Source organism: Pleurodeles waltl, chromosome 6, assembly GCF_031143425.1.
Source record: "Pleurodeles waltl isolate 20211129_DDA chromosome 6, aPleWal1.hap1.20221129, whole genome shotgun sequence".
Lineage (NCBI taxonomy): Eukaryota > Metazoa > Chordata > Amphibia > Caudata > Salamandridae > Pleurodeles > Pleurodeles waltl.
The window spans coordinates 210,503,716-210,516,596 of record NC_090445.1 but is presented as its reverse complement, the minus strand read 5'-3'; the positions used below and the strand labels follow the sequence as shown (position 1 = coordinate 210,516,596).

Sequence of the window (12,881 nt, the reverse complement as noted above, 5' to 3'; positions counted from 1 at the left end):
ATACCTTAATGGGCACTTGGTCTAAGCCCTGATGTTGCCCACCAGTAAGTAACTTGGTGACCAGACCCCATATTCTGGGTAATGGCATCCTTGATTTGCTTGCACACCATCTCACTTCAGAGAGTTTGGTTGTCCAGGCTTCTGCCAGCAAGGTGAACCCCAGTTCATTAGACTCCCATGCCCCCACACCCTCTGAAAAGGGAGTCAAAGAGGATTGAGGCATTCAAAAATTGAATGTTCGTTTTGCTTAGCTTAGCTTAGCAAAGAGGGCATTCAGTGTTTTGTTTATTGGGCCTACCGATTGACAGGGGACAGCAGCTGGCTCTAGTTTGGAGACCTACAGCTTCCTAACGTCTATTCAGCATAAAAGCTGATTCTGCCTTTGAACACTTTAGGCAGAGTAGTGCCACAGTATTCTCTCTGGTACCTCCGGCCCCTGCCAAACAGTTTCCTCACCACATCTGGTGTACAAGCCATTCCAGTTTCTCCAGCCCACTCTGTAGTCACTCCAGTCTTTTCAAGGCTTCTAATATGGATCTGGCAGGCAACATGCAGGTCACCACAGGCATTAATTCTCCCAGTCTCCCTTCCCTGCGGTAACTGCCTCGAAACTGTGGTAGCTTGCCATTAATGGCGTACGAACACCTTGTTGGAAGCAAGATCCATTACTTTCTCCAGGATAACTTTCCATCACATTTGATAGATGAATCCTCCAAATCTTGCAGTATTGCTATTCCCTACCTTTTCCTTCTGCCCCACCACACCTTCCTCCCTCATCGAAATGGCTCTCAGAGGAGCACCTGTTCATTCTAAGGCAAGAGTTGTGCTCTTTATTCCCCAAAGGAGCCTTTGAGAGGGTTCAGGACTAAAATAGGGATAGGTAGTTTCTCTTGCTATTGTCTCATGCCGAAGGACAGAGAGCTTCAGTCTGTCTTAAATCTTCACTCTTTAAATACTACCCTACGGAAGGACAATTTCAAAATGCTCACCCTGGCCCAGGTTATGTCTGCTCTGGATCAGAGCATCTGGATGGAAGCGTGACATGTATACTTGTCCTGCAGTCTAAAAATATTAACTGAGATTCAAAGTAGACCAAGAGCATTTTCAGTTTGCTGTGTTTTCCTAAGGCTTCATGAGTGCCTCTCGCGGTCTCCACAAAAGTGATTTTGGGGATTGCTGCCCATCTTCGGAGGTTGGAGGTGCCAGTTTTCCCTTCCCTCGACAACTGACTGTTGAAGGAGGACTTGACACAGTCAGTCGGGCCCACTTCCAGACAATGGAGAACCTCCTGACATTATGGTTTTGATCAGCGAGCTGAAGTCGCACTGACTCTTTTGCAAAGGCTTCTTTTTGTAAGAGCTGTTTTGGACACTGTGTAGTTCAGAATCATCCCTCCTTTGCCAGCCCAGAGTATTTGGGCTATTGTCCCAGCATTTACGCCTCAGTCCTGGATCTCAGCGAGAGTAGCTCTGAGATTACTTGGCCTGTTAAGCTCCAGGGTCCTGGTTATCGATTATGCCAAATTGCTTATGCTGGCTCTGCATTATGGGATTTGAAGTTCCAGTGGGTCCAGCACCAAGGCAGCCTCTCAAATGCCATCCAGACCACCAAACATACCAACTTGCCATGACACAATGAGTCAAGATCACCTATGTCTATTGCAGGAGAAAGTACAAGCGCTTCTCACCAGAAGTGTCACTGAGATCCCTCTGCGCCTTTGGGACTAAGGAGTCCACTTCCTGTCCTTTAACGTCCTGTGAAAGAATGGATATCTGCGGTCTCTCTTAGACCTCAGACTGTTAAACCAGTACATCCTGTCAGAACGACTCAGGATGACCACACTGCATGACATCATACCGCTGCTCTATGGGAGATTACATGGAAACTCTCAACTGCAATGATGCGTACTTTAGCCATCAGTCCATCACTGCTACCTGCAATTTGTTGTAAGTGGACAACACTGCCAGGTATAAGTTCTTCTACTTGTGATCATGGCATCTTCAAGAGTATTCACCAAGAGCTTGGGGGTTGTGGCTGCACTCTTAATTTGCAACATTATTCATGTATTTCCACTTCTGGGTGACTGGCTGATCAAGAGAAGCAGCAGTGCCTGGCACATACTTAACATGCAGCATCTCTGTTGTGTACACTACAGTTCAAGGCCAACTCGAAAAAGTCCCATTTCCACCCCCTCCAAACCTAGCCCTTTCTAGGGAAGGTGGTAAATGGTGTGGCAGGGAAAGCCTACCCAAGAAGAGACAGATGGCATTTTATAGGTTGCTGACTCTTTTTCAGGCATCACATCCCATGACTGTTGGGATGGTAATGAAACTGTTGGGGATGATGGCTTCATGCCTAGCAGTTGTGCCTCATGTAAAATTACACATGCTTCCACTACAGGAGTATGTAGCAAGGCAGTGGTCACAAGCAGAGTTTCAAGACGAAGATCCGATGTTGGAGCCCAGTGTTAAGCACAGTCTAATGAGATGGAACCAGAAGAACTTGTTGCCGGGCAGATCATTTTGCAACACTCAACCGCAGGTAACCTTTACCACAGACTCTCTCATGGCTTTAGGTGCTTACTTCAACCACACAATGATCCAGGGTACCTGAATGCAGGATCAGCAGGGTTGTGCTATCAACTACCTTCAGTTGACAGCAATCCATTTGGCACCGAGAGCATTTTACACCCTCATTCGAGGGAAAACAATATTCATAAAGATGAAAAGCGTGATCCATGATAGCATGGATAGCAAGATGGATAGCATGAACAAGGTAGAACTTATTTGACCCTGATGTAAGAACTAGCTAACCTAAAGATACAAATTCCTAGTTTGCACACCATTCAACGTAACCACTTTTTAAGTCCTAAAGCCAAGACGTGCTGCCAAGGTTTGTCTTCTGTCCAAAGGTGCACTTGTACAACACCAAGTCTGCTGATTCCGGGCAATGGGCCAGTCCCTCAGTGCACAGTCAGGGGGGGGAGCACTGAATAATGTTATAATTGCTCTAAAGTTTACACAAAGCTCTTTTTCCATCATATTGTAATGAATTTTCCAAAACGTTAAGTTTCAGCATGTATAGTACTTATCAGTGTTCCACATCATATGTCATACATTAGCCCTCTTTTTCAGTGCTTCATTGGTATGCAGTACCAGGTACGAATTGCAGCAGGTGTTTAAGGCACCATACCATTAATATTTTCCAGCACCACTGTTCACTGCTGCTGTTTATATAACCACTGTAGTGTCTCTTGAAACCAAGCCATTCTTTCTAAGCAGCATGAAATGCAAGATAGGCATACACCTGTAAGCTGCAGTTGATTCAGGTATGGTAAACGGAACCCTACTATAAAATTCTCAAAGCAAAAACAACGGTATAGTTAACACTGTCTTCATCGTCCTATTGAACGCTGCATTAAGGAAATTCCTCACTCCATATATCACTTCACATTAACTGGGCTAGGACAATGGAGGATAACCGAAGTGCACACACACCCCTACCTAACCCACATAGACTGTTGATGAAACTACAGAACGCAGACCTGTCTGTGCCAGAGTAAGCAGAGTGCCAAGAAATCGAAGAAACATATTAAAGTGCACACTTGTTTGGGAGCTGAATTGTCACACTGTGATAAGCTATTTAATATGATTGAAAGATTAATTGTTTGCAACTTGCATCTAACTTAAACTTAACTGCATGTAACTTAAAGTTCGTGGTATGTGTAGCTGTCGATACAAATAAATAAGTTCTGCATGCTCCTGCCATCTTGTGTTGGGCTCGGATGTCTACAACTTGTTTTGCTTCAAAGAAGTCTTTTGAGTCACAAGGTATAGTGACTCAAATGAATGGTAATGTGCGTGGGCATCAACTCCATAATTGGATTGTTTTCAACCACTGTCGGGTCGGGTGTGCTGCGTGGGACTTATCGTTGGGGCCCCTTGAGTTCCCCGTTCCTGGTAGCCTTCAAACAGTCATTCAGTGTCAAGTGTTTTTTCCGTTTTGTTGTGGTCCCTCCATCGGATCTGTGTGTTAAAGTTTGTCGACACACCACTCTGGGCTTCACTTCTCTTTGGCCTCTTTCCTCGAGTCTCGTGCTTGAGAATTCAAGTACTGTAATGGGAAATACGCTCTTTCTCTGCTGTCCACAGTGTAATCCCAAATACTCGTGGGCAGATCAACACTCAGTTTGCAACCTCTGCCTGTTCCTGGACAATAACAAGGCCTTCTGCTCCGCTTGGCTCACCTTCCTCTCCAAAAAGACCATCCGTAACTTTTGTGATCGTTGACTTGCTCGACACACCATGGAGCAACACCGAGGCAACAATGCTCCTGATACCTTCATGGTAGATGTTGAAGTGGAAGGAGAGGTTGAACAGATTGCGTCCTTCAGCCCAGAACCTGATTTCCCCTCGGACTCTGAAATCCAAGCACTGCATCCCATGCCGAGCCAGCGTCACAAGATGACTTTTGTGAGCACTAGTTCATACCAAGCCACTCACCACCCCTCTAGTGGCCGGGCGTCAAGCCCACGGTCAGGTACACAGCCAGCATGGAACTCCCTCCAGCTCCAAATCTGAAGAAGCATGAAGATAGGGATACCAGTCAACTGCCCCAAGGCCTGACCTTCTTCCTCATCATTCTCCTCCTTCTCCCCATCCTTCTAATTCTCTTCCACTACCTCCTCCTTCCCCTTCACCAGCACAGGGATCATAGCCTCCTTCCCGGGTAAGGTCTACACCGTCTTCCTACGGGAAGTGGAGCCCTTAGATCCTTAAGATGCTCCATTTGACCCAGGATGACCCATGGGATGATTATGGGGTTGTCTCTCCAGGTGACAAAGACCCCAACCTGTAACTTTCCTCTCCCAGCAGTACCACCTCTTACCACAGGGTAGTTCACAGGGTGGTCACCTTTCACAAGGTGGACTTACATAAAATTCCAGAAGAGGAGGACTTCTGGGGGAAATGCTCGCCCACACCCAGTTTTTGCCTATGCATAAGGGAATGTCTAAGCTATGCAAGAGGTATTCAAAGATCCCTTCAAGACCAGAGTTATCACCCGAGGGTTGATGAAGTACAAGCCCTCACCATCTGACCCACCCTACACTACAGCCCAGCTCCCACCAGACACATTTGTGGTACATCTTATACCAGGTCCAGGTATCCCCTATTAGTGTAGTGTAGACAGTGTCTAGGAAGCCAGGGCTGTCATAGGTAGCTGTGGATGAGCAGCCAAGACCTATCTAGGATATAATGCAAAGCTTATACAATACCACTACAGCCAAATAGCACTTACATACATGAAAGAACCACACAGTGTTACAAAAATAAAGGTGCTTTATTATGGTAACACAAATACTAAATACTGAATAGACAATACTCCACTAGGAGGTGAGTAAACACACTATTATATACACATTAGAAATCCGTGATTAGCATAGAAAGCAATAGCAAATAGTAAAAACCATAGAACATAGTGAAGGCCCTAGGGTGAGACCAAACCATATACTAAGTAAGTGGAATGTGAAAGGCAGCCCCCCCACCCAAGGAAGTGGAATCTGTAGAGGGGAGCTGGAGGAACTAGGAACCCCAAATGGTAAGTACCAGGGTGCCCCCCCAACGACCAGGAGAGAAGAGGTAAGTACCAGGTTCTTCCCCAAACCCACAGGTAAACTCTGGAAAAGGACTGTGCAAGACCCAAGCAAGACGGGAGGAAACCAAAGCTGGATCCCTACAGAAGAGGACCTACAAATGAAGGGGACCAAGTCCAGTTCAAGGTGGAGTGTTCACTTGGGGCAGGAGCAACTACCCACCCTTCTGGCGATGCAGGAGCAGGTCGACGGTGGAGCCAGGGAGTCAGCTGTGCAGCACTGTAGCAGGCGAAGAGTTCCAGAAGTGATGCTGGCAATGTCCTATGACAGAAAAAGAGTGTCAGTCAGTCATTGGTGTTGGAATACCACCAACAAGCCTTGGCAAAGGCAAGAGTCGCAGATGAAGAGTTTCAGAGCTGCCGGGGACCAGCAAGGTCCAGGGGAACTCAACCTGCGGAGGGGAGTCCCAGGTGACCCTCAGCAATGAGGTGAGTCAGAAGAGGAGGATGCAGCACCCACAGGCAACTCAAAGGCAGCAGGCACAGAAGTTGCAGTGAGGTACACTTAGCGTACCTGGAGAGGAATCCCACGTCGCTGGAGCAGCGGTCAGGGGACCGTGGTTTGCAGGGAAGAGTGCTGTAGGATGGGGCGCTACACGGAGCCTGAAGATCCCTTGGAGGAGGAAGAGACAAGCCTTGGTACTTGCAAGAATCACGGTGCACCGGGGTACTGTCCTGCAAGGAGAGTCAACGGCTTACCGTCTCCCAAGTTGGACAGCTGGTAGAGAGGACCAAGGGGACCACTCCAGACCACCACCTGTGAGGCAGGATCCACGCAGTTTCGTAGGACAGAGGATCCATGCAGCCGATCGTTGTTGCAATTGGTGCCTGCAGATGCTGGGGAGTGACTCCTTCACTCCAAGGGAGATTACTTCTTGCTTCTTGTGCAGGCTGCAAACTCGTCGCTCTCAGAGGATGCACAGCCAGGGAAATATTGCAGTTGCTGGAAGGAGCCTGAGAAACAGTGTTGCAGAGCGGAATCGTTTCTGGAGTTGCAGATTGTCGGTTCCTGGGAGTCCAGTTGCAGTCCTGGTGTGCAGAAGATGAAGTAAATGATGCAGAGGAGTCATGCTGGACTCTTGCACGTCGAATCTGAAGACCCACCCTGTAGGGAGACCCTAAATAGCCCAGGAAGGAGGATTGGGCACCTAGAAGGGTGACCAGCTATCAGGACGGGGCTGTGACGTCACCTGCCTGACCTTGCCACTCAGATGCTCCCAGAGGCCTCTGCCCACCTTGGATTTAAGATGGCAGAATCAAGTTGCCACCTGGAGAAGCTCTGGGCACCACCCCTGGGGTGGTGACGGACAGGGGAGTGGTTACTCCCCTTTCCACTGTCCAGTTTCGTGCCATAGCAGGGATCGGGGTCCCTGTACTGGTGCAAACTGGTTTTTGCAAGGAGGGCACATCCTTCAAAGTATACCTGTGGCTTGGGGAGGCTACCCCTCCCAAGCCATGTAACACCTATTTCCAGAGGGAGAGGGTGTTGCCTACCTTTCCCAAAGGAAATCCTTTTTTTCATTCTTTCTCTGCTTGAGCTGGCTAAGCAGCAGGAGGGCAGAAACCTGTCTGTGGGGTGGCAGCAACGTGGGCTGCCCAGAAAACCCCAGAAGACTAGTAGGAGCAGTGCTGGGAGTCCTCTAAGAAGCCCCCAGAGTGCCTGAAATCATACAGCCAATTTTGGCTACAGTACTGGGGTCTGATTCCGACATGTTTGATACCAAACATGCCTAGGTTCAGAGTTACCATTATGTAGCTGGAAACAGGTGGTGATCTGTGACTGTAAAATGGTGTCCCCACACTCACAAAGTCCAGGAAAATGGATCTGGAGTTCGTCGGGGAACCTCTGCTAGTGCAGGGTTGCCCTCACACTCGGCTACCTGCACCCTGCCCTTTGGGCTGAGAGGGCCTACCATAGGGGTGACTTAAATTGACCTGGTGCAGTGACCTATGATGAAAGGGTGCATGCACCTTTTCACGCAGGCTGCAGTGGCAGGCCTGCAGACACATTTTGCATGGGCTCCCATGGGTGGCACAGTACATGCTGCAGCCCATGGGGAACCCAAGTGCCCCAATGCCCTGGGTACCTAAGTACAGTGCTTAATTTGTGCTTGTTGTTTCCGGTGCTGAGCACCAGCACTTATTTCTTTGGGCCGGGCCTTATTCTTCTGCCTGAAGCATGTGCTGCGAGCGAAAGACACAAAAAGCGTCATAAAGGGAGAAAGTAGAAAGCTGCAAGAGTAACCTGAAGGGGCAGGGAGTGGCTTGATGTGGATTGAAGAGGCCCGAGATGGCTTCAGGATTACGCCGCCTCAGTATTCCGTGTTCACACATTTAATTGCAGCAGCCGCATGTTTAAGAGCAGGGCTATGGGCACCAGCACCTTTTTATTTACAAATTAAGCACTGCCTAAGTACCATGTACTAGGAACTTACATGGGGGCACCAGTATGCCGATTGTGGGATGTGCTAAGTCCTAAGCAACCACATTTAGGGGGCAAGAGCACAGTCACTGGGGTCCTGGTTAGCAGGATACCAGTGAACACCGTCAAAACACACTGACAGCAGGCAAAAAGTGGGGGTAACCATGCCAAAAAGGTGGTACTTTCCTACAGGGAGTAAAAATATTGTGGTGGGAAAAATGTTGCCTCACAATCTGCAACTCATTGGTGTATTGTCAACTCCTTAGAATTGTTGTTGAGCTGTGACTGTGCCCAGTAGGACAATATGGGGGACCCAATCCAACACTGGTCACTGAGAAGGGCAAACAATCTCCAACACCAACATCAGGTATGCTTTCAATGTACCTGCCACCGCTACCAGAGGCATAAATTCCAGCATCCTAATCCACAGGCATGCTTGACTCCATTTCTCTGGCTTCAAGCCAGAGGTCCAACAGCACACCACAAGACAGTCCTGATCAAAACAGCCAAAATGACTGCCATGTACTACCTGGAAAAAGAGGAGGGGCACACACACTACTCCCGACTTTTGTCATTACTGCCGGATTTATGGTGTTGGGTAATCCCCTACGAAGTACGCCTGCTAGCAGAATACCTTCTCGGAACGGGCAACGACTTTGCAGACCAGAGGGTCCAGGATGCAGCAACAACTACACCAGGGGGAACTCCACCCTAAAGTCCTGCTCCCCTATTTCCAACTCTTGGGGTTTTCAGACATAGATTTATTTGCACCTGCCAAATACTCCAAATGCCCATGCTTTGTCTCCAGGTTTCCATACCCACAGTCCAAGGGCAATGCACTATGGATGAACTGGTCAAGATAGTGGCCTATGTTTTCCTCCATCTCCCACTCCTTCCATTCATCATACGGAAACACTGGCAGATCTCCCTCACCCTTGCCCTGGTTGCTCCCACATGGGCCAGACACTGTGGTTCACAACTCCCTCGAGTTATCTGTAGTCCCTCATGAGAAGCTCCCCAACAGGCTGGACTTTCTCACTTAACACCACGGCATACCTAGGCTTCACATCCCCGGCAGCTCAACCTGGCTATTTGGTTCCGGAGATCCTAGAGTTTGGTTATCTCAATTTGTCCTTTGAACTCATCAGAGGGCCATTTATCCATTCTCAAAGATGCTTGCCGACCCACTGCTCAAGCCTGCTATATGGCAAGGTGGAAGAGGTTCAGCCACTGCTGCCTACTCAAACACATTGACCCACTAAACCCAGCAGTGCAGGACATAGTTTGTTACCAGTTTCACTTGCAATGCTCAGGCCTGGCTTTACACATCTATTTGTTTACATTTGACGGCAATGACAGCATACTTGAAGAACAGGGGACACCCTTCTCTGTTCAGGGTTCCTGTCATTAAATCATTCATGTAAGGTGTTAAGAGGGTTATCCCTCCTAGGATACCCCCGGTCACGTCCTGGAGCCTCAATGCAGTCCTCACTAGGCTCATATGATCACCTTTTCGAGCCCCTTTATTCTTGCCCTTTCCAATTTTTGTCTGGGAAAGTGGTGTTTCTAGTCATGTGTCAGCAGCGATATCCAGGCTCTCATGTTGGAAGAGCCTTTATTTAAGGTTCAGGTTCACATGGTAGTTCTTAGAACTAACCCAAAGTTTCTACCCAAGGTGACCTCTACTTTCCACCACAACCAGACTATTGAACTCCCATTTTTCTTCCCACGCCCAGACTGAGTACCAGAAAGAGCACTTCACACACTAGATGTAAAGTGGGCCCTATTGAAATACATTGACAGGACAAAATCCTTTTGTAAAAGTAAACAGTTAATTGTCGCCTACTCTGAACCACACAAGGCATTTGTTAAATCGTTCATCAGTGCCTCAGCCACAGCTCTATATATGTTTGGGCCTGCACCACCGATCTCTGTATGGTGGTGACTACATCAAGTTTGGATTTCTTCCCATTATTGTTTTTCACCCATGAATCTGGGTGAATACAGCAGTTGACCTGAGTTGGTTACTACTATGTTGGTCCTGATGATGACCCCGAAATAACCAACTGTGGGTTTGAAGCATCAACTTATTACTAGTGGACTGATATTGATAAAATAATTCTACACAATGTGCTCTAACTTTGAGTTCAGCTGTTGACGTTGTACTAAAAATCAGTCCCTAGATTGTAGATGTTGTAAATATGCACACTTTATTCACTTATGTTGCTGGTCTTTCAGAGCACCTACAATATGAAATGTTGATCATAACTTTGCCATATTGATACAATATTTGTTCATCGGATATTTGCATGTGACCAATATCTAATTGTACAGTTATCGTTGGTCAAGGGAGGTTAGGTTTATTTCTCCCTCCAAGGGGATCATTGTTGTGTGCTTTTGATTAATTACCCAGATCTCCAGGTTTATCAGGTTGCGCCTTATTTTTTTTATTTTTTTTACACAAGCACATAACCAGTCATAGGAGGAGTCCCTATAACTTGTGACTCTAAAGACGTCTTCAAAGAAAAACAAGTTGTACACATCCAAGCCCAACAATAGATGGCAAGTGCTTACAGGGTAAGTAAAAGTTTCCTTTTTAGTGAAGACTAAATATCACAAACTACAGTAAGCAAGAAAGAAAACATTTTTCTTACCCTCCGACAGGAGGGATATGTGCACACTTGCCATAAGATAGAGAATCCAAAGGTATCTCTTTCTTGGATGAGCTACCTTGGATGGGAGAGGGGCAGTTGCAACCTTTTTTGCTTCAGTGCCTAATACAGTTTTTTTTTCTTATTTCAGGGGCTTCTGTTTCTTTAACTCTGTTGCAATCACCGCCAAACTCCTCCAGCAGAAGCTGAATGTCAGCAAAATACTCATTGTTGATTGGGTAAGATCTGTGAAGATGCCAGTGGGTGGACAATTTTTGTATGCAGGAATATTTAGCTTTCAAATGAGTGTAGGCATTTACCTGAAGTGGTAAAAGATCTTTGTTTTCAGAGAGCTGAATGGCATGCAGCTAAATGTATGTAGTTTACATGCTTTGAAATGCAGACAAAACAGATTTATGGAGAAACGTATATCCTTTGAGGTTTGTGAACATTGGAGGGATATCTACCCTTATGCGGCATCCTGGAAAACATTTCCACAGATAGTATTTTAATATCAGATAAAGACTTCTAACTGTGAATTCCTTACTTTAGAATTTCTTAGCGTCCGCTTTGAATCCGGAATTTTTGCTGAGCAGTACCCTGTGCACCGTTGGATGGCATCATTCGGATCCGCTTGGCGTCATTGGGGCCATCTGTGACTTCACGGTCACCTATAAAGGCACTACCCCAGCGCATGTACGCCAGTTCTTTTCCTTCCATGCCAGTTAAGGTCAGATCTGGAATCGAACTACCCTCTGTCTTTTTTTGACAGGCCTTTTTTTTACCTTTATGTTAACTCTTTTTGAAGTTTTTGCAGGATGACATTGGTGAAGATGGTGTTTAAGCCGTTTGGCACCTGCCATTGCGCCGTGTCAGTGACGGACCCCCACTAGGTATGTCTCTGGTGTTTTAACCGAGACCACGACTCGAAGTCGTGTTCCAACTGCTCGGCAGTGGCCCCGAAAGCTTTGAGAGAGCTGTCCCTGAAGCTCATCGCTGCCCAGCAGTTGACGCCGGTTGGCACGACTCCTAGGAAGTCATGGTCCTGCTCAAGCAGGAGGATGCAGGACCGCTCCAGGAGCCCCAAGTCCTCTTCTTCGTACTCAAGGTTCTCCTGGCACTCGGGGAAGAGGCACAAGAAGAAGTCCGACAAGACTACTCGGGAACATCGAATTTCCAGGTGCGAACCGATGCCAGGGCTGACTTCGAGCTACGGTGCCAGTCAGGACTTACCTCCTCACTGCGGTGGTTCAGGCGGGAGTTTCCACTTCGGAACCAGTGTTACCCTTTAAAGAAGCCCTCACTGATGTCCTGCTAGGGATGTGGTCCAAACCCAGCACAGGGGCTCCTGTAAATAAGACAATTGGCCGCTGCCATCATCCAGCTCCAAATGATCCTAGTTTCCTTGCCCAACACCCCAGAGAGCTTGGTGGTCCAGGCCTCCACTTCCCATGGTGCTTTTCCTTCTGCTCCACCGTATAGGAAATCCAAGAGGCTGGAGCAGCTTGGGAAGAAAATGTGGCATTGAGGTCTGTAAACACCTAATGCCTATTGGGCCGTTTTTATGGGATACGGTGGCACAGGTGCTGCCCCAGGTCCCGAGGGCATGCGGGACACTCTCACACAAGCTGTTAAAGATGGGAGAGATGCAGCAAAGTTTACAATAAGGTGTGGTTTGGGCACAACGGACTCGCTGGGTAGGGCGATTTCATCGACAGTGGCCCATCGTTGGCACGCTTGGCTGCGTACATCTGGCTTTTCAGGGATGTCCAGGCAAACCTTATTGACTTGATCTTCGATGGCTCGCACCTATTTGGTGAAAATGCAGATCCGGCGCTAGAGCGCTTCAAGGATTCTTCGGCTACAGCCAGGTCCTCTGGCCTTTCAGCGCCACCTCGCTATCAGTCTGCCTTTCGCCCCTTTCAAGGCTTCGGAAGGGGCAGGGTACAATGCCATCGACAAACCAGCCACCGTCCTCCAGCAGGTCAACATCCTGTGCGAGGACGAGGTAGTGGTACCTTCAGATCCAAAGGGTCTGGCCAGAAGTCGTCCACCACACAGCACCCCCTCCACTGCAGCCCCCAAGTCGTCCTAGTACGATGTCCGAGCTTCCGAAAATTAGCATTGATCCTCCAATCAGGCCGCCCCTTCAGGAG

At 47.9% G+C, this 12,881-nt stretch overlaps 1 protein-coding gene across 9 annotated transcripts in view; it reads left to right on the top strand.

Moving 5' to 3' along the window:
- Positions 1-12,881, top strand: part of HDAC5 (histone deacetylase 5) — a 962,367-nt gene that overhangs the window by 787,653 nt on the left and 161,833 nt on the right. For all 9 annotated transcript variants that reach the window (XM_069237853.1, XM_069237857.1, XM_069237855.1 and 6 more), the window contains one exon: positions 10,877-10,964. In XM_069237853.1, the coding sequence (XP_069093954.1) occupies positions 10,877-10,964 (88 nt within the window). The remainder of the gene's footprint in view (positions 1-10,876; positions 10,965-12,881) is intronic.